The 18476-nt window shown below is 43.0% G+C and overlaps 1 protein-coding gene across 1 annotated transcript in view; it reads right to left on the bottom strand.

Moving 5' to 3' along the window:
• Positions 1-16504, bottom strand: part of LOC102187692 (trophoblast Kunitz domain protein 1-like) — a 42762-nt gene extending 26258 nt beyond the window's left edge. Inside the window, 17 exon segments of the mRNA XM_018056871.1 lie at positions 758-841; positions 1357-1455; positions 2631-2672; positions 2675-2702; positions 3911-3940; positions 3942-3994; positions 4499-4597; positions 5798-5869; positions 7090-7173; positions 7679-7777; positions 8965-9036; positions 10237-10320; positions 10990-11088; positions 12304-12375; positions 13609-13692; positions 15929-16055; positions 16433-16504. Of these exon segments, the coding sequence (XP_017912360.1) occupies positions 758-841; positions 1357-1455; positions 2631-2672; positions 2675-2702; positions 3911-3940; positions 3942-3994; positions 4499-4597; positions 5798-5869; positions 7090-7173; positions 7679-7777; positions 8965-9036; positions 10237-10320; positions 10990-11088; positions 12304-12375; positions 13609-13692; positions 15929-16055; positions 16433-16504 (1300 nt within the window).

Below are 18476 nucleotides of genomic sequence, written 5' to 3'. Positions count from 1 at the left end.
ACATGGCCATGAAATGTGAATAAGCTGTTTTTATTGATGACTGGTAATATGTTCCCAGAACTCATGCAGCACTTATTTGCTGTTCAGATGAGGACTATACATGAATGACGGGGACACATGGTTTGAGGGTGACAAGGCCTGAACAAGATACACCCTGTCACAACCCACTTGATATACTATCCTACTCTGCCTGGAACTCCAAAATTCCGATAACTGGTGACAGCTTCTGGGTGCAGTGTCCCACTTTCATTACTCTCCTGGCCCAGCACTCACCTGAGCTCCCAAAGCACAAGGGAGAGCGAGTTGGGTTTCCTTGACACCAAATATGTGGTGTCTCTCGAAACAATATCCAGCTACCCAAACACCCATGGGGTGTGCAACAACACAATTTAATTCGAAGAGGAAATCAGGGGAGGTCACATGTATTCGGCATGTTGAGTCTCAGAATTGTCCTGAGTTCAGGAGCCAACCATGTGTGCCTATTTCTCATGATTTGGCAAAGTGTCTAAAACTGGGACATTCCATTACCCCACCTCCATGTTCAATAACTGAGTTAATCTCATGAACAATATCAGGCAGACGCTCACATCACCACCCTCCCTGTTTTAACAGCACAGAAGCTCTCTGAATCCCCACATTTGTGGATTCTTCTTACAGTTTCACTAAACAGGAATTTTGATTGAATCATAGGCCAGTGAAGACTGTTCCCAGTCTCAGTGCCCTCTCCTCTCCCCAGAGCTACAGGAAGAACACAAACCTTTAAGCACACCGCCGAGGATACCTTTAACCACGGGTAGAACTGAACGCTTCTCAATGCCCTGTTTATGGATTGTCTCCACACCTAGGAAAGACAGTAAATCCAAGAGTGGCAGGAGGCCTGGTCCATGGACTGAAATTATGATCAAATATGGATGATAAAATAGTCGTCAACAGTGGACAAATGAGGGAAAAAATATGGATAATACGCACTAGTCAAAACAGAACGTGGGATGGTCCTGAAGACTTTCCCAATGTCTCAGCTTTGGTATCAGGTGTCAACCTACACAGGGCTGTTTCTTACATTCCCTGCAGACATTCATTCCAGCTTGCTCTAATTATTTTTCATGATAGCAGAATACTCATTATTGACACCCAAATATTCTTTGTTGCCCAAAGTAAATAGGTAAAGAAATTTTTTTATTTTAAATTTATTTATTAGATGAATACATTAGCGGAACATGCGCTAAATTCACCCTTAAATATTTATGTGCTCTTGAGGTTTCAAGAAACAGGCCTTTGGACTGAATCATTGATCACTGGTGATGGATCTGAATCTCAGTCCCCTTCCCTCTTCCCTGTGGTCCAGAAAATACAAACCTTCATTCTCCTCAATGAGTGTTGAGTATTCAATCTGGAGTGTTGGCATTTCCTCTTGAGTACTGTTATCAAACTGTATCCCGGAAATCATTACCTGACCTATGAAAGAGAGTAAAATTCAAGAGTTTCAGAAGACATGGTCCATGAAACAAGAAAAGGGACGCAGATGCATAATATAATACTAGTCAAAGGACAACGAGGGAAAGGGCCTGGAGACTTTCCTAATATTGCATCAGCCTTGCTCCCACATGCTACCCCACAAGGGCTGTGTTTCTTGCTTTTCCTGTAGCTGCTCCCCTCGTGGCTTGGATCTTTTCATTTCTCTTCATAATATGGGAATAAACATTGTATGATAAAGAAATATTTTTACTTGGCCGCAGCAAGCAGGTAGAGAATCTTTTTTTCCCCTTAACACATTGTGTTGGAAAATGGACAAATCAGGTCATGACACATGAATAACGTCTTTCCTTTCATAACTCTGCATCTGTTCTGAGAACTAATGTAACATGTTCCACTGTTCAGATGAGGAAACTCCAGATGACTAGGCCAGGAATAAGCATCTGGGTTGCCTGGTCAAGATAATACATGATGAAGTCACAGCCCATATGATACTCTATTGGTTGGCTAGGAACGCGACAATACAGAGAACGGGTGAGAGTTTCGAGGTCCAGGGGCTTACTTTCACTACTCACCTCTCCCCAAGCTTCACCTGAGCTTCAAATCACAGAGGAGGGTGAGTCTGGGGTTTTTCCTGACACCAAATATGTGGAACCTGCCGCCCAGTGTCCATTGACCTTGGATACCATATCTGTGGAGTTAGTGCTGATGCCAAGGTTGAGGTATCGAGACTGCCCAGACTTCAGATGCCAGCCATGTGTTCTCGAGTTATCATGTTTCTGAACAACTGGCTGAAACTCAAAATTTCCACTCTACCTCCATGCTCAAAAGCTCAATCAAACCAGTGAACAAACTCAGGAAAACTCTTATTCACTGTTCTCAGAGTAACGTACAGGAAAAAAACTCAGAAACAGTGAAATGGAGGAGATCTTTAGGGCATGGGTGTAGTGGAGTTGGATGGAGCCTCCAGGCCCTTCTGAGCAAAGCACCCTCAACTCATGACCATTTAGCCCCACCTGATAAGCTCTCTGAGCCAATAATTATGGTTTTGTATTGAGGTTTCCCTCAAGAGTTGTATGGATTGAATCGTCAGCCAGTGGTGACTGACCTCAGGCTCAGTGCCCTCCTCTCTCCCCAGAAGAGCAGAAAGTCCTAACCTTTAAGTGCTTTCTTGACTATTTCAGCCAATCCTGTTATTATACTGGCTCCCTTTCCAAAAATCTTGGCACCTGTGAAAGACAAACATTTCAGGAATATTGTACCATGAACCAAGACAATATTCACGTATGAAAAATAAAACAGTAGGAAAAAGTAAGGCAAAGTAAAGGCCTGGAGAATTCTCTAATATTGTACAAGTCTTGGTCCCATGAACCAACCACCCAACAGCTGGGTTTCATGCCTTCCCAGCATTTGCTCTTCTCCGTGGCCTAGTTCTGTGTGATTAATTTTTAAACAGAGGGATAATCCTCATTTGACCCATAAATATTCTTTCTTTCTGGCACCAAATAAACAGGTATAGAAATTGTTCATGAACATTTCCTGGTATAAATGACCAAACATGGCCATGAAATGTGAATAAGCTGTTTATATTTATGACTCGTAATCAGTTCCCAGAATTCATCCAGCACTTATCTGCTGTTCAGATGAGGACTATGGATGACTTGCCAGAGGACACGTGGCATGAGGGTGACATGATCCAAACAAGATATACCATGTCACAACCCACTTGATACACTATCCTATTCTGCCTGGAATGCTGAAAATACCAATAACTGTCACAGCTTCTGGGTACAGTGTCCCACTTTCATTACTCCCCTGGGCCAGCAATCTCCTGAACTCCCAAAGCACAAGGGAGAGCGAGTCGGGTTTCCTTGACACCAAATATGTGGTGTCCTTCAAAACAACATCCAATTCTCCAAACACCCACTGGATGTGCAAAAGCACAATTTAATGCACATAGGAAATCAGGGGAGTTAATATACATTCTGCATGTTGAGGTCTCAGAACTGTCCTCAGTTCAAATGCAATCCATGTGGGACCATCCCTCATGATTTGGCAAAGTGTCTAAAATTGGGAAGTTCCATTACCCCACCTCCTTGTTCAATAACTCAGTTAATCTGATGACCAAAGTCAGGAAGACCACTCACATAGGGATCGCACCTTGTTATTTAAGATAATTCTAGACACACCAAAATGAGTAGATGTGCAAGGCAAAGTGGAAGTGGAGCTGTGGGGAGCCACCATGTCCTTAGGAACACAGGACTCTCACATTACTGCCCTCCCTGTTTTAACAGCCCAGAAGCTCTCTGAATGCCCACATTTGTGGATTCTTCTTGCGGTTTCACTAAACAGGAATTTTGATTGAATCATGGGCCAGTGAGGACTGTTCCCACTCTCAGTGTCCTCTCCTCTCCCCAGAGCTACAAAAAGAACAAACCTTTAAGCACACCGCCAAGGATACCTTTAAGCACAGGCAGTACTGCACGCTTCTCAAGTCTCTGCTTATGGCTTGTCTCCCCACCTAGGAAAGACAGTAAATCCAAGAGTTGCAGGAGGCCTGGTCCATGGACTAAAACAACGATCAAATATGAATGATAAAATAGTCATCAACAGTGGACAAATGAGGGAAAAATTATGGATAATATGCAATAGCCAAAACAGAACGTGGGAATGGGCCTGGAGACTTTCCTAATAGTGTCTCAGCTTTGGTATCAGGAGTCAACCTACACAGGGCTGTTTCTTACATTCCCTGCAGAACATTCATCCCAGCTTGCTCTTATTATTTTGCATGATAGTGGAATACTCATTATTTGACACCCAAATATTCTCGTGGCCCAAAGTAAGTAGGTAAAGAAATCTTTTGAGATGAATATATCTTGGCAGAACATGCACAAAATTCACCATGAAATATTTATGCACTGTTGAGGTTTTAAGAAACAGGCATATTGACTGAATCATTGGTCGTTGGTAATTGATCTGAATCTCAGCGCCTGTCCCTCTTCCCCAAGGTGCAGAAACTACAAACCTTTATTCTCCTCACTGAGTACTGCGTATTCAATTTCGAGTGTTGGCAATTCCTCTTGTGTATGGTTATCGAATTGTATTCTTGAAATCATCACCTCATCTATGAAAGAGTAAATTTCAAGAGTTTCAGGAAGTTTGGTATATGAAACAGGAAAAGGATCATACATGGATAAGATAATACCAGTCAAAACACAACAAGGGAAAGGACCTGGAGACTTCTGTTATATTGTAAAGCCTTGTTCTCACAGGCTACCCTACAAGGGCCGTGTTTCTTGCTTTCCCTGCAGCTGCCCTCCTCCGTGGCTCTATAGCTTTTCATTACTCTTAATGATACAGGAATAAACCTTTTCCAACAAGAAATATTTTTACTTGGCCACAGCAAGTAGGTAGAGAATATTTTTTCAGATTAATGCATTGTGGTGGAACGTGGACAAACATGGTCATGACATGTGGATAAGCTGTTTCTACTCATAACTCATCATCTGTCCTAAGAACACATGTGACATGATTCCCTGTTCAGATGAGAAAACTGCAGATTACTTGCACCAGGACACACATTCAGGAGGCTTGGTCAGGACATGATACTGTCACATCGCTACACATTTGATACACTATTGCTTGGCTCGGAACTCGACAATACTCAGAACTGTGAGAGTTTCCAGGTCCAAGGTCTTACTTTCCAAACTTGCCTATCCTCAAGCCTCACCTGAGCCATCACATCACAGTGGTGGGTGACTGTGGGATTTTTCCTAACACCAAATACATGGTTTTTCCAACAACCTTCCAATTCCCAACACCCAACATGCCGCCCAAAGTCCACTGACTTCTGATACCATCTGTGGACTTCAGGCTGATTCCACAGGTTGATGTAGGGAGACGGCCCTGACTTCAGATGCTAGCCATGTCCTCTTGAGTTATCGTGATTCTGACCAAGTGACTGAATCTTCAAATTTCCACAACTCCACCTTCATCCTCAAAAACTCAATTGAACCAGCAACCAAACTCAGGAAAACTCTTAATCACTGCTCTCAGTGTACATTACAGGAAAAATCTCAGAAACAGTGAGGAGATCTTTAGTGCACGGGAGGAGTAGAGATCAACGGAGCCTCCATGCCTTCCTGAGCAGAGCACCTTCAACTCACAACCGCTTCTTCCCCCCTCAGAAGTTCTCTGAGCCAATATATATTGAGTTTTATTGAGGTTTCACTAGGGGTTCAATATGTACTCAATCGTCAGCCAGTGGTGACTGATCTCAGTCTCAGTGCCCTCCCCTCTCCCCAGGGGAGCAGGAAGTCCTAACCTCTGATTGTTTTGTTCAGCATTTTAGCCAATCCTCCTAGTATACTGGCTCCATTTCCGACAATCTTGGAACCTATGAAAGACAAAAATTTCAAACATTTCAGAATATTGGAACATGAACCAGGACAACATTCACATATGAAAATTAAAATGATAGCAAAAAGTGAGAAAAGGGAAGGCCAGCGGAACTGTCTAATATTGTAAAGTCCTTGGTCCCGTGAACCAGCCACACGAGGCCTGGGTTTCCCACTTTCCTGGCAGCTGCTCTTCTCGATGTTCTAGGTCTCTGCGATTAATTTTCAAACAGAGGGATACTCATCACTTGAGCCATAAATATTCTTTCTTTCTGGCCCCAAGTAAGTAGGCACAGAAATCTCTCATGAACATTTCCTGATGTAAAATTACCAAAAATGGCCATGAAATGCGAATAAGCTGTTTATATTTATGACTGGCATTATGTTCCCAGAACTCATGCAGCACTTATCTGCTGTTCGGATGAGGACTATGGATGACTTGCCAGAGGACGCATGGCATGAGGGTGACAGAGTTCAAACAAGATACACCCTGTCACAACCCACTTGATACACTCTCCTATTCTGAAGGGAACTGTGAAAATACCGATAATTGGTAACGGCTTCGGGGTGCAGTGTCCCACTTTCATTACTCCCCTGGTCCAGCACTCATGAGCTCCCAAAGCACAAGGGAGAGTGAATTAGGTTTCCTTGACACTAAATATGTGGTATCTCTAGAAACAACATCCAATTTCACAAACACCCACTGGGTGTGCAACAACGCAATTTAATTCAGATAGAAACTCGAGGGAGTTAATATACATTCTGCATGTTGAGGTCTCAGAACTGTCCTCAGTTCAGATCCTAGCCATGTGGGACCATCCCTCATGATCTGACAAAGTGTCTAAAACTGGGAAGTTCCATTACCCCACCTCCTTGTTCAATAACTCAGTTAATCTGATGACCAAAGTCAGGAAGACCACTCACACAGGGATCACACCTTGTTATTAAGGATAATTCTAGGCACACCAAAATGAGTAGACATGCAAGGCAAAGTGAAAGTGGAGCTGTGGGGAGTCACCATGTCCTAGAGAACACAGGACCCTCACATCACCACCCTCGCCCCCGTTTTAACAGCTGAGAAGCTCTCTGAATGCTCTCTGAATGCCTGAATTCTTCTTGAAGTTTCACTAAATGGGTGTTTTGATTGAATCATTGGCCAGTGGGGACTGTTCCCAGTCTAGTGCCCTCTCCTCTCCCCAGAGGAACCGGAAGAACAAACCTTTAATCACACCGCCGAGGATCTTTTTAAACACTTTTTTTACTGAACGCTTCTCAAGGCCGTGTTTATGGCTTGTCTCCACACCTATGAGACACAGGAAATTCCAAGAGTTTCAGGAGGCCTAGCCATGAACTAAAACAACGATCAAATATGGATAATAAAATAGTCGTCAACAGTGGACAAATGAGAGAATAACTATGGATAATACAAAATAGTCAAAAGGGAAATGGGAAAGGGCCTGGAGACTTTCCTAATAATGTCTCAGCTTTGGTCTCAGGAGTCACCCTACACAGGGCTCTTTTTTACATTCCCTGCAGAATATTCATCCCAGCTTGTGCTAATTATTTTTCATGATAAGAGGAATACTCATTATTTGACACCCAAATATTCTTGCTGGCCCAAAGTAAGTAGGTAAAGAAATCTTTTGAGATGAATGCATACTGGCAGAACATACACTAAATTCACCATGAAATATTCATGCACTGTTGAGGTTTCAACAAACAGGCTTATTGATTGAATCATTCATCATTGATCATTGATCTGAATCTCAGTGCCCTTCCCTCTTTCGTGAGGTCCAGAAACTACAAACCTTCATTCTCCTCACTGAGTGTTGAGTATTCAATCTCGAGTGTTGGCAGTTCCTCTGGCATAGGGTTATCGAACTGTATCCCAGAAATCATCACCTGACCTATGAAAGAGAGTAAATTTCAAGAGTTTCAGGAGGCCTGGTCCATGAAATAAGAAAAGGAACAAACATAGATAAGATAACACCAGTCAAAAGACAACAAGGAAAGGGCCTGGAGACTTTCCTTGTACTGTATCAGCCTTGCTCCCACAGGTCACCCCACAAGGGCTGTGTTTCTTGCTTTCCCTGCAGCTGCTCTCCTCATGGCTGGGATCTTTGATTACTCATAATACTACAGGAATAACATCATTTGATAAAGAAATATTTTTACTTGGCCACAGCAAGCAGGTAGAGAATTTCTTTTTCAGCTCAACACATTGTGTTGGCAAATGGACAAATCAGGTCATGACACATGAATAAAGTCTTTCCTTTCATAACTCTGCATCTGTTCTGAGAACTAATGTAACATGTTTCCCCTGTTCAGATGAGGAAACTGTTGATTACTAGACCAGGAATAAGCATGTAGGTTGCCTGGTCAAGAGAATATAGGATGATGTCACAACCCATTTGATACACTATTGATTGGCTAGGAACTCGACAATACAGAGAATGGTTCAGAGTTTCCAGGTCCAGGGATTTACTTTCACTACTCAGCTCTCCCCAAGCCTCACCTGAGCCATCAAATCACAGAGGTGGATGAGTCTGGGGTTTTTCCTGACACCAAATATGTGGTTTTTCTACAAACACCCATTCCCAACACCCAACAGGCCGCCCAGTATCCATTGAGCTTGGATACCATATCTGTGGAGTTAGTGCCGATGCCACAGATTGAGGTATCCAGACTACCCAGACTTCAGATCCCAGCCATGTGTTCTCGAGTCATCATGTTTCTGAACAAGTGACTGAAACTCGAAATTTCCACTCTACCTCCATGCTCAAAAACTCAATCAAACCAGTGAACAAACTCAGGAAAACTTATTCACTGTTCTCAGAGAAACTCAGAAACAGTGAAATGAAGGAGATGTTAGGGCACGGGTGTAGTGGAGTTGGATGGAGCCTCCATGCCCTTCTGAGCAGAGCACCTTCAACTCATGACCGTTTAGCCCCACCTGATAAGCTCTCTGAACCAATATTTATGGGTTTGTATTGAGGTTTCACTCAAGAGTCGTATGGATTAAATCGTCAGCCAGTGGTGACTGACCTCAGGCTCAGTGCCCTCCTCTCTCCCTAGAAGAGCAGAAAGTCCTAACCTTTAAGTGCTTTCTTGACTATTTCAGCCAATCCTGTTAGTATACTGGCTCCCTTTCCGACAATCTTGACACCTAAGAAAGACAAACATTTCAGGAATATTGTACCATGATCCCGGACAATGTTCACATATGAAAAATAAAACAATAGGAAAATGTAAGACAGAGGAAAGGCAAGGAAATTTTTCTAATATTCTACAAGCCTTGGTCCATGAACCAAACAACAAGGTCTGGGTTTCATGCTTTCCTGGCAGTTGCTGTTCTCAGTGGTCTGGGTCAGTGAGATTAATTTTTATATAGAGGGATAATCATTACTTATCCCATAAATATTCATACTTTCTGGCCCCAAGTAAGTAGGTACAGAACTGTTTCATGAACACTTCCTGGTGTAAAATGACCAAACATGGCCATGAAATGTGAATAAGCTGTTTATACTGATGACCCATATGTTCCCAGAACTCAGGCAGCACTTATCTGCTGTTCAGATGAGGACTATACATGACTTGCGGGTGGACACATGGTTTGAGGGTGACAGGGTCTAAACAAGATACACCCTGTCACAACCCACTTGATCTACTCTCCTATTCTGCCCTGAACTCTGAAAAAACTGATATTGGTAACAGCTTCTGGGTCCAGTGTCCCACTTTCATTACTCGCCTGGCCTAGTACTTGCCTGAGCTCCCAAAGCTCAAGAGAGAGTGAGTTGGGTTTCCTTGACACCAAATATGTGGTGTCTCTAGAAACAATATCCAGTTATCCAAACACCCACGGGGTGTGAACAATGCAATTTAATTCGGAGAGGAAATTGAAGGAGTTAACATACATTCTGCATGTTGAGTCTCAGAATTGTCCCAAGTTCAGGAGCCAGCCATGTGCACCCATTTCTCATGATTTGGCAAAGTGTCTAAAACTGGGGTGTTCCATACCCCATCTCCTTGTTCAATAACTCAGTTTATCTGGTGACCAGACTCAGGATGACCGCTCACAGAGAGATCGCACCTTGTTATTAAGGATAATTCTAGGCACACCAAAGTGAGTAGATGTGCAAGGCAAAGTAGAAGTGGAGCTGAGGGGAGCCTCCATGTCCTAAAGAACACAGGACCCTCACATCACCACCCTCGCCATTTTAACAGCCCAGAATCTCTCTGAATGCCCACATTTGTGGATTCTTCTTTGGTTTCACTAAACAGGAATTTTGATTGAATCATGGGCCAGTGAGGACTGTTCCCAGTCTCAGTGTCCTCTCCTCTCCCCAGAAGTACAGGAAGAACAAACCTTTAAGCACACCGCCGAGGATACCTTTAACCACGGGTAGTACTGAACGCTTCTCAATGCCCTGTTTATGGCTTGTCTCCACACCTAGGAAAGACAGTAAATCCAAGAGTTGCATGAGGCTGGTCCATGGAATAAAACAACAATCAAATATGGATGATAAAATAGTCATGAACAGTGGACAAGTGAGGGAAAAAATATGGATAATACGTGATAGTCAAAACAGAACGTGGGAACGGGCCTGGAGACTTTCCTAATAGTGTCTCCACTTTGGTATCAGGAGTCAACCTACACAGGGCTGTTTCTTATATTCCCTGCAGAACATTCAACCCAGCTTACTCTATTTATATTTCATGATAGACTTATGCTCATTATTTGACACCCAAATATTCTTTTTTTTGTCACTCTAGAATTTTATTTTTATTTTTTTAATAATTTGTTTTATTTTTTTTTTACTTTACAATATTGTATTGGTTTTGCCATATATCAACATGAACCCACCATGGGTGTACACATGTTCCCACTGCTGGGCATACACACCAAGGAAACCACATATTTTTTGTGGCCCAAATAAGTAGGTAAAGAAAATTTTTAAGATTAATATGTCTTGGTGGAACATGCACAAAATTCACCATGAAATATTTATGCACTGTTGAGGTTTTAAGAAAGATACTTATTGATTGAATATTTAGTCTTTGATCTTTGATCTGAATCTCGGTGCCCTTCCCTCTTCCCCAAGGTGCAGACACTACAAACCTTTGATCTCCTCACTGAGTGTTGAGTATTCAATCTCGAGTGTTGGCAGTTCCTCTTGTGCATGGTTATCGAATTGTATTCCGGAAATCATCACCTGACCTATGAAACCAAGTAAGTTTCAGGAGTGAATTTTCAGCCTGGTCCATGAAACAGCAAAAGGATCCAACATGGATAACATAATACTCATCAAAAGATAACAAGAGAAAGCGCCTGGAAACTTTCAGTATATTTTATCAACCTTACTCCCACAGGCTACCCTACAAGGGCTGTGTTTCTTCCTTTCCCTTCAGTTGCCCTCCTCCGTGGCTCAACATCTTTTGATTATTCTTAATAATACTGGAATAAACATTATTTGATGAAGGAATATTATTATTTGGCCACAGCAAGTAGGTAGAGAATTTTTTTCCAGATTAACACATTGTGGTGGGAAATGGACAAATCTGTTCAAGACACGTGAATAAAGTCTTTCACTATTCATAACTCATCACCTGTTCTAAGAACTCATGTAACATGTTTCCCCTGTTCAGATGAGGAAACTGCTGATAACTTGCCCAGGAATAAGCATGTGGGTTGCCTGGTCTAGACAATATACGATGATGTCACAACCCATATGATACACAATTGATTGGCTAGGAACTTGACAATACAGAGAACTCGGGAGAGTTTCCAGGTCCTGGGTCTTACTTTCACTACTCACCTCTCCCTAAGCCTCACCTGAGCCCTCACATCATAGGAGAGGGTGAGTCTGGGTTTTTTCCTGACACCAAAGACGTGGTTTTTCCACCAACCACCTAATTCCCAACACCCAATTGGCCACCCACTCTCAATTGATTTCTGATACCGCATCTGTGGAGTTAGTGCCATTGACACAGTTTGGGATAGCAAGATTGCCTTGACTACAGATGCCCACCATGTCTTCTCAAATTATCATCTTCCTGACCAAGTGACTTAAACCTGAAATTTCCATGACTCCACCTCTATGCTTAAAAACTCAATCGAACCAGTCCCCATACTCAGGAAAACTCTTAGTCACCTTTCTCAGATTAATGTCCAGGAAAAATCTCAGAAACAGTGAAATGGAGGAGATCTTTATGGCACAGGAGGAATGGGGTTGGACAGAGTGTCCATACCCTCCTAAGCAGAGCACCGTCACCTCACAACCATTTCCTCCCACCTCATAAGCTCACTGAGCCAATATTTAAGGCTTTATATGAAGTTTCAGTCAATAGTCATATGTGTTGAATTGTGAGCCAGTGGTGACTGATCTCAGTCTCAGTACCCTCCTCTCTCCCCAGAGGAGCAGAAAGTCCTAACCTTTAAGTGCTTTGTTGATTATTTCAGCCAATCCTGTTAGTATACTGGCTCCATCTCCGATAATCTTAGTACCTGTGAAAGACAGAGATTTCGAAATTTTCAGGAATATTGGACTATGAACCAGGACAACATTCAAATATGAACAATAAAACAATATTCAAATGGGACAAAGAAAAAGGCCTGGAGAATTGTCTAATATTGTACAAGCCTTGGTCCCATGAGCCAACCACACAGAGTGGGTTTCATGCTTTCCCAGCATTTCCTCTTCTCAGTGGTTCAGGTCTGTGTGATTAAATTTTAAATTGAGGGATAATTGTTACTTGACCCATAAATATTCTTTCTTTCAGTCCCTAGTAAGCAGGTAGAGAAATCATTCATGAATATATCCTAGTGTAAAATGACCAAACATGGCCATGAAATGTGAATAAGCTGTTTATACTTATGACTTGTAATATGTTCCAAGAACTCATGCAGCACTTATCTGCTGTTCAGATGAGGACTGTGGATGACCTGCTGGAGGACACATGGCGTGAGCGTGACAGGGTCCGAACAAGATACACCCTGTCACAACCCAACTGATACACTCTCCTATTCTGCCAGGAACTCTGAAAATACCTACCAGAAACTGGTAACAGCTTCTGGGTGCAGTGTCCCACTTTCATTACTCTCCTGGCTCAGCAATCACCTGAGCTCCCAAAGCACAAGGGAGAGTGAGTTGGGTTTCCTTGACACCAAATATGTGGTGTCTCTAGAAACAACATCCAGTTACCCAAACACCCACTGGGTGTGCAACAACGCAATTTAATTCAGATAGGAAATCGGGGGAGTTAACATACATTCTGCATGTTGAGGTCTCAGAACTGTCCTCACTTCAGAGGCCGGCCATGTGGGCTCATCCCTCATGATTTGACAAAGTGTCTAAAACTGGGAAGTTCCATTACCTCACTCCATGTTCAATTACTCAGTTAATCCGATGACCAAACTCAGGAAGACCACTCACATAGGGATCACACCTTGTTATTAAGGATAATTCTAGGCACACCAAAATGAGTAGATGTGCAAGGCAAAGTGGAAGTGGAGTTGTGGGGAGCCACCATGTCCTAGAGAACACAGGACCCTCACATCACCACCCTCCCTGTTTTAACAGCCCAGAAGCTCTCTGAATGCCCACATTTATGGATTGAGGTTTTGAAACCTCTTCTTGAGGTTTCACCAAACAGGTATTTTTCTTGAATCATTGGCCAGTGGGGACTGTTCCCAATCTCAGTGCCCTGTCCTTTCCCCAGATGTGCAGAAAGCTCAAACCTGTAATCACACCGCCGAGGACACTTTTAATCACGTTTACTACTGAACGCTTCTCAAGTTCCCGTGTATGGTTTGTCTCCAGACCTATGAAAGACAGTAAATTCCAAGAGTTTTAGGATGCCTGGTTTATGAACTAAAACAAGGATCAAATATGGATGATAAAATAGTAGTTAACAATGTGCAAAGGAGGGAAAACATATGGATAATACACAGTAGTCAAAAGGGAACATGGGAAAGGGCTTGGAGACTTTCCTAATAATGTTTCAGCTTTGGTATCAGGAGTCAACCTTCAACTGGTTGTTTCTTACATTTCCTGCAGACAATTCATCCCAGGTCTTTCTGATTATTTTTCTTATAGAGGAATACTCATTATTTGACACATAAATATTCTTTGTTTCCCAAACTAAGGAGTTAAAGACATTTTTTTAACACAACACATCTTGGTGGAGCATGCACAAAATTCACCATGAAATGTAATTCAATTTTTATTTTAATCACTGATGATCTTTTCAAAAAGCCATGTAACATGTATCCCCTGTTCTGATGAGAAAATTGCAGTTGACTTGCCCCAGGATATGGCATGTGTGTTTTAGGGCCAGGACAAGATTCTGGCATGTTACAACCTATTTGATACAGTCCTTGATTATCCCAGGAACTCTGAAAATACAGATAACTGGAAATAATTTATGGGTGTAATATGTACTTCCATTGCTCCCCCTCTTTGAAGCATCACATGAACCGCCAGTCACTGGGGAGAGTGATTCTGAGTTTTTCCCTCACACCAAATATGCGGTGTCTCTACCAACAGTAACCAATTCCCCAAACACCCACTGGGTGTTCAACAAATCCATTTACTTCTGATGGGAATCGATGGAGTTTCTGGAGATTCTGAAGGTTGTGGGCTCAAGACTGTCCTCAGTTCAGATGCCAGCCAGGAGGTCCTGAGTCAATCATGCTTGTGACCAAATAACTAGAATTGGGGGCAGGCAGGTCTATGACCCCAACTTCAAATTCAACAACTCAATATAACTGGTGGCTGAACTTCAGGAAACCATTGCTTACTATTCCCAGATTAATGTACAAAATAAAACTCGAGGCAGCAAAATGGAAGAGATGTGCAGGGCAAAGGGACAGCGAGGTGCGCCCAGCCTCTGTGCCCTAGTGAGCACAGCACCCTCATTTCAACTTCCTGTATTCACCAACGCACAAGCTCTCTGAGCCCAGCTCTTATGTCTTTCTTCCTAGGGTTCACTAAGCAAGCATATTGGTTGGATTATCAGCCACTGTGATTGATCTCACTCTCAGCTTCCTCCCTCCTCAGAAGTGCTGGAATGACAGTTGTTGAAAACTGTAAAATTAAATGGGTGCTTGTGATTTCTTGGACACAAACCGCACCTCAAGTGTACCTTGAGTGGCCTTTTGTTACTCATCTCATAACATCTAAAGTAAGGAAACTGCAAGAGTTTTAGGAGACCTGGGCCATTAGCTAAGAGATGGCTCAAATTTCAAGCTTTTTATTACATACAGGGCTTCCCTGGTGGCTCAGCTGGTAAAGAATCCACCAGCAATGCAGGAGACCTGGGTTCAAACCTGTGTTTGAAAGATCCCCTGTAGAAGGCAAAGGGATCCCATTTCAGTATTCTGGCCTGGAGAATTCCATGGATGACAGAGTTCATGGGGTCGCAAGAGTTGGACACAGCTGAATGACTTTCACTTTACTTACTTTTATTACTGCACTACAGTGAGGTTCACAGACATGGCAGGGAACAAGAATAGAGAGTCTCAGAAATGGGATCCCTCATCTGGCAGAATTTTGAGACATATATACATATAATATAAAATTCTAATAAATATAAAATTTTAATAAATATCCTCATGAGAGTTATGATGTCAGTGGAGTTAAAAGTCTGCAACTAAAGACTTCCCTGGTAGTCCAATAGAAAAGAATCCACATGGTAATGAACAGGACTTGAGTTCTATCCCTTGTTGTGAAGATTCCATTTGCCTTGCAGCAACTAAGAAGGTGAACTGCAACTACTGAGCCCAGATGCCTAGAGCCCCTGATCTGCAACAAGAGAAGCCATCCCAACAAGATTCCACACTCTGCAAACAGAGAGAAGACTCCGGAACTAGAGAATACCCTTGAATAGGGAGGAAGACCAGTGTTACCAAAACCAAAGAAACAAACAAAAATCCTGGCCAGCATGACAGGAGAAGTCCAGAGAGGGTTGGCACCACCCAATCCACACCTGCCCCACCCACTTTCATGGACTTCCATCGTTTCCCAGAAGCTGTAGAGGAGAGGTGAGGCTGGACCTACCTTCATCCTGGATATGGTGTATATTCAGTGGGGTGGTGTCCACCAGGATAACCAGGAGGACGAGAAGGGCTGCAGAGAGGCAGAGCCGTCTCATCTTGGTGGCCTCGCAGGAGGGCTCCTGAGGATGCTGAGGACAGACAGACTGAGCTTTTAATATGCTAGCTGAGGGGTGGGATCAGGTGATGAGGAGGGGGGTGGGCAAGGGGAGGAGTTGGGTCCGTCCTGTTTATTGCGTAATCTCCCTACCTAACCATGCCTCCTGCTTCTGTCTTCAGGGGTCGAATATCCAGTAAGAACAATTCTCAGACTTGATGATGCCTGTGGGTCTCGTGTAAACACAGATTGTGATCAGACAGGTGGAGGGAGCATCCCAGCCCCTAGAGCAGTGCCTGGCATGTGATGGATGATAAGTAAGTGGATGAGAGTAGATCAGAAGACAGATAAGTGACTAGCAATGTGTTAGCCCAGGTTCTCCATTTCAGCCTTCTGCATGAGTCATCTCACCTGGACCTCAATGCCCTGACCCCCCTCACCTACCTCAGATGACAGGTGTGAAACAGGTCTTCCTACAACCATTGCCACAGCTTCTCCCCTGGATGGACACATGCGCTTTACCAGGCATTTGTCCAGGCAGGAACTTAGCTGGTGAAGATGAAGTCGTGCTGGGCTCTAACCCTGTTTATGCATCAAAAAACAAATAAGGGGAGAGGCTGAGGAGAAGCAGGGAGCTGATCATGTATCCACAGCATGACCCACAGTTGTCCCTCATCTGGTTTCATCAACTAAATAGTTAAAAAGCTAAGATCATGGAATCTGCCACTATTTCATGGCAAATAGAAGGGTAAGAGGTGTAAGTAGTGACAGATATACCCTAATTAAGCTCTAAAATCACTGTGGCTGGTGACTGCAGGTGTGAAATCAGAAGATTGCTTCTTTTTAGCAAAGCTATGACAAACCTAGACAGTGTGTTGAAAAGTAGAGACATCACTCTTCCAAAAAAGTTCCATATAGTCAAGTCTGTGGTCTTCTCATTGGTCACGTATGCTTGTGAGATCTGGACCAGAAAGAAGGCAAACTGCCAAAGAATTGATGCTTTGGAACTGTGGTGCTGGAGAACACTCCTGAGGTCCCTTGGACAGCAAAAAGACCAAACTAGTCAATCTTAAGGGAAATGAACCCTGAATACTCATTGGAAGGTCTGATGCTGAAACTGAAGCTCCAGTATTTTGATCATCTGATGTGAACAGCCAACTCATTGGAAAAGTCCTTGATGTTGGAAAAGATTGAGGGCAGAAGGAGAAGAGGGTGTCAGGGGAAGAGATGACTGGATGGCATCACCGATGCAATGGACGTGAACTTGGGCAAACTTGGGTGATGGTGAGAGACAGGGAGGCCTGGCGTGCTGTTCTCCATGGGGTCACAAAGAGTGGGACACACCTGGGTGACTGAACAATAGCAACAATATGGTATTACTATCACTATTATCATATCTGACATTCATTAAATGGTTACTCTGCTAACATTTGAACAAAGCATTTAACAAATACATCTCTTTCACTCTCATCACGATCCTTTGAGATTGATAGAGAAAGAGAAGAGCAACCTCTGAGTTCCAAGACCTGAGCTGGTACCGCCAACAGCCCTTCTGTTCTCCTGCTCAACATAAACATTTTACAAAGCTTCAACATCAGATGAGATCATACTGGGTTGGTGAAAGTTCTAGACAAAAATAAGATATTGGATAACCATGCTTGAGCACTGAGCAAAGGAGCTACATTACATAAATCATCGATGTGATCAAACATCTTATCTTGTGTGAGTGTTATTTCTTGGCCAGATACAGCTCAAAACTCTATCTAGTCTTTCCTTCTTAAAGTTAAGATTAAGATACTCAGAGAACTACTCCACTTCCTAAACATCATCCATCCAGACAAAGCCAGCTTTCTGAAACCCTCCCCAAATTCAACTCACAGAAGCCCATGTCTTTTAATTTCTGTGGACAAGAGGAAGCAGGGAGCTGAATCTGTACCAACAGTCACTCCTCATCTGGTTTCACAAACAGGAAAGAGCTGTCTGCCTGACTGGACATCAGGGGACCTTGGAAGACCACCGATAGCCACCCCCTTCCTCCTGCTCTCTCCCTTAATGGCAACGGGGACATAGGACCTCGGTTTGGGTACCAGCTCTGCATTTTCCTAACTTTGTGCCTGAGGGTTTAAGCCTCTCAGAACCCCATGTCTTCAGGTGTTACCTGAGATCCATGTGGCACACTCATGTGGTTGCCATGGAAACAATGGATGCAACAGGCATACACTCCTTCTCCCTAAAAGTCAGTCTTTGTAGTAGTAACAATAACAGTAATGAGTAATTACTCTAATTAAAAGTTAAATTCTTCATTGTAGCAGGCATTACCCAAGACACATGAAACATAAAATTCATCTAATCCTAAGAAATCTTTAAAGAAAGGGGGAGAAAATGTTGACATATCTGCGTGGTACCTGAGATAACAAGAAATAAAGCAATTAGCTTAGATCATAGCTTGTAGAGA

The sequence above is a fragment of the Capra hircus genome, chromosome 13 (genome assembly GCF_001704415.2).
Source record: "Capra hircus breed San Clemente chromosome 13, ASM170441v1, whole genome shotgun sequence".
NCBI lineage: Eukaryota > Metazoa > Chordata > Mammalia > Artiodactyla > Bovidae > Capra > Capra hircus.
This window is presented reverse-complemented; position numbering and strand designations above follow the sequence as displayed.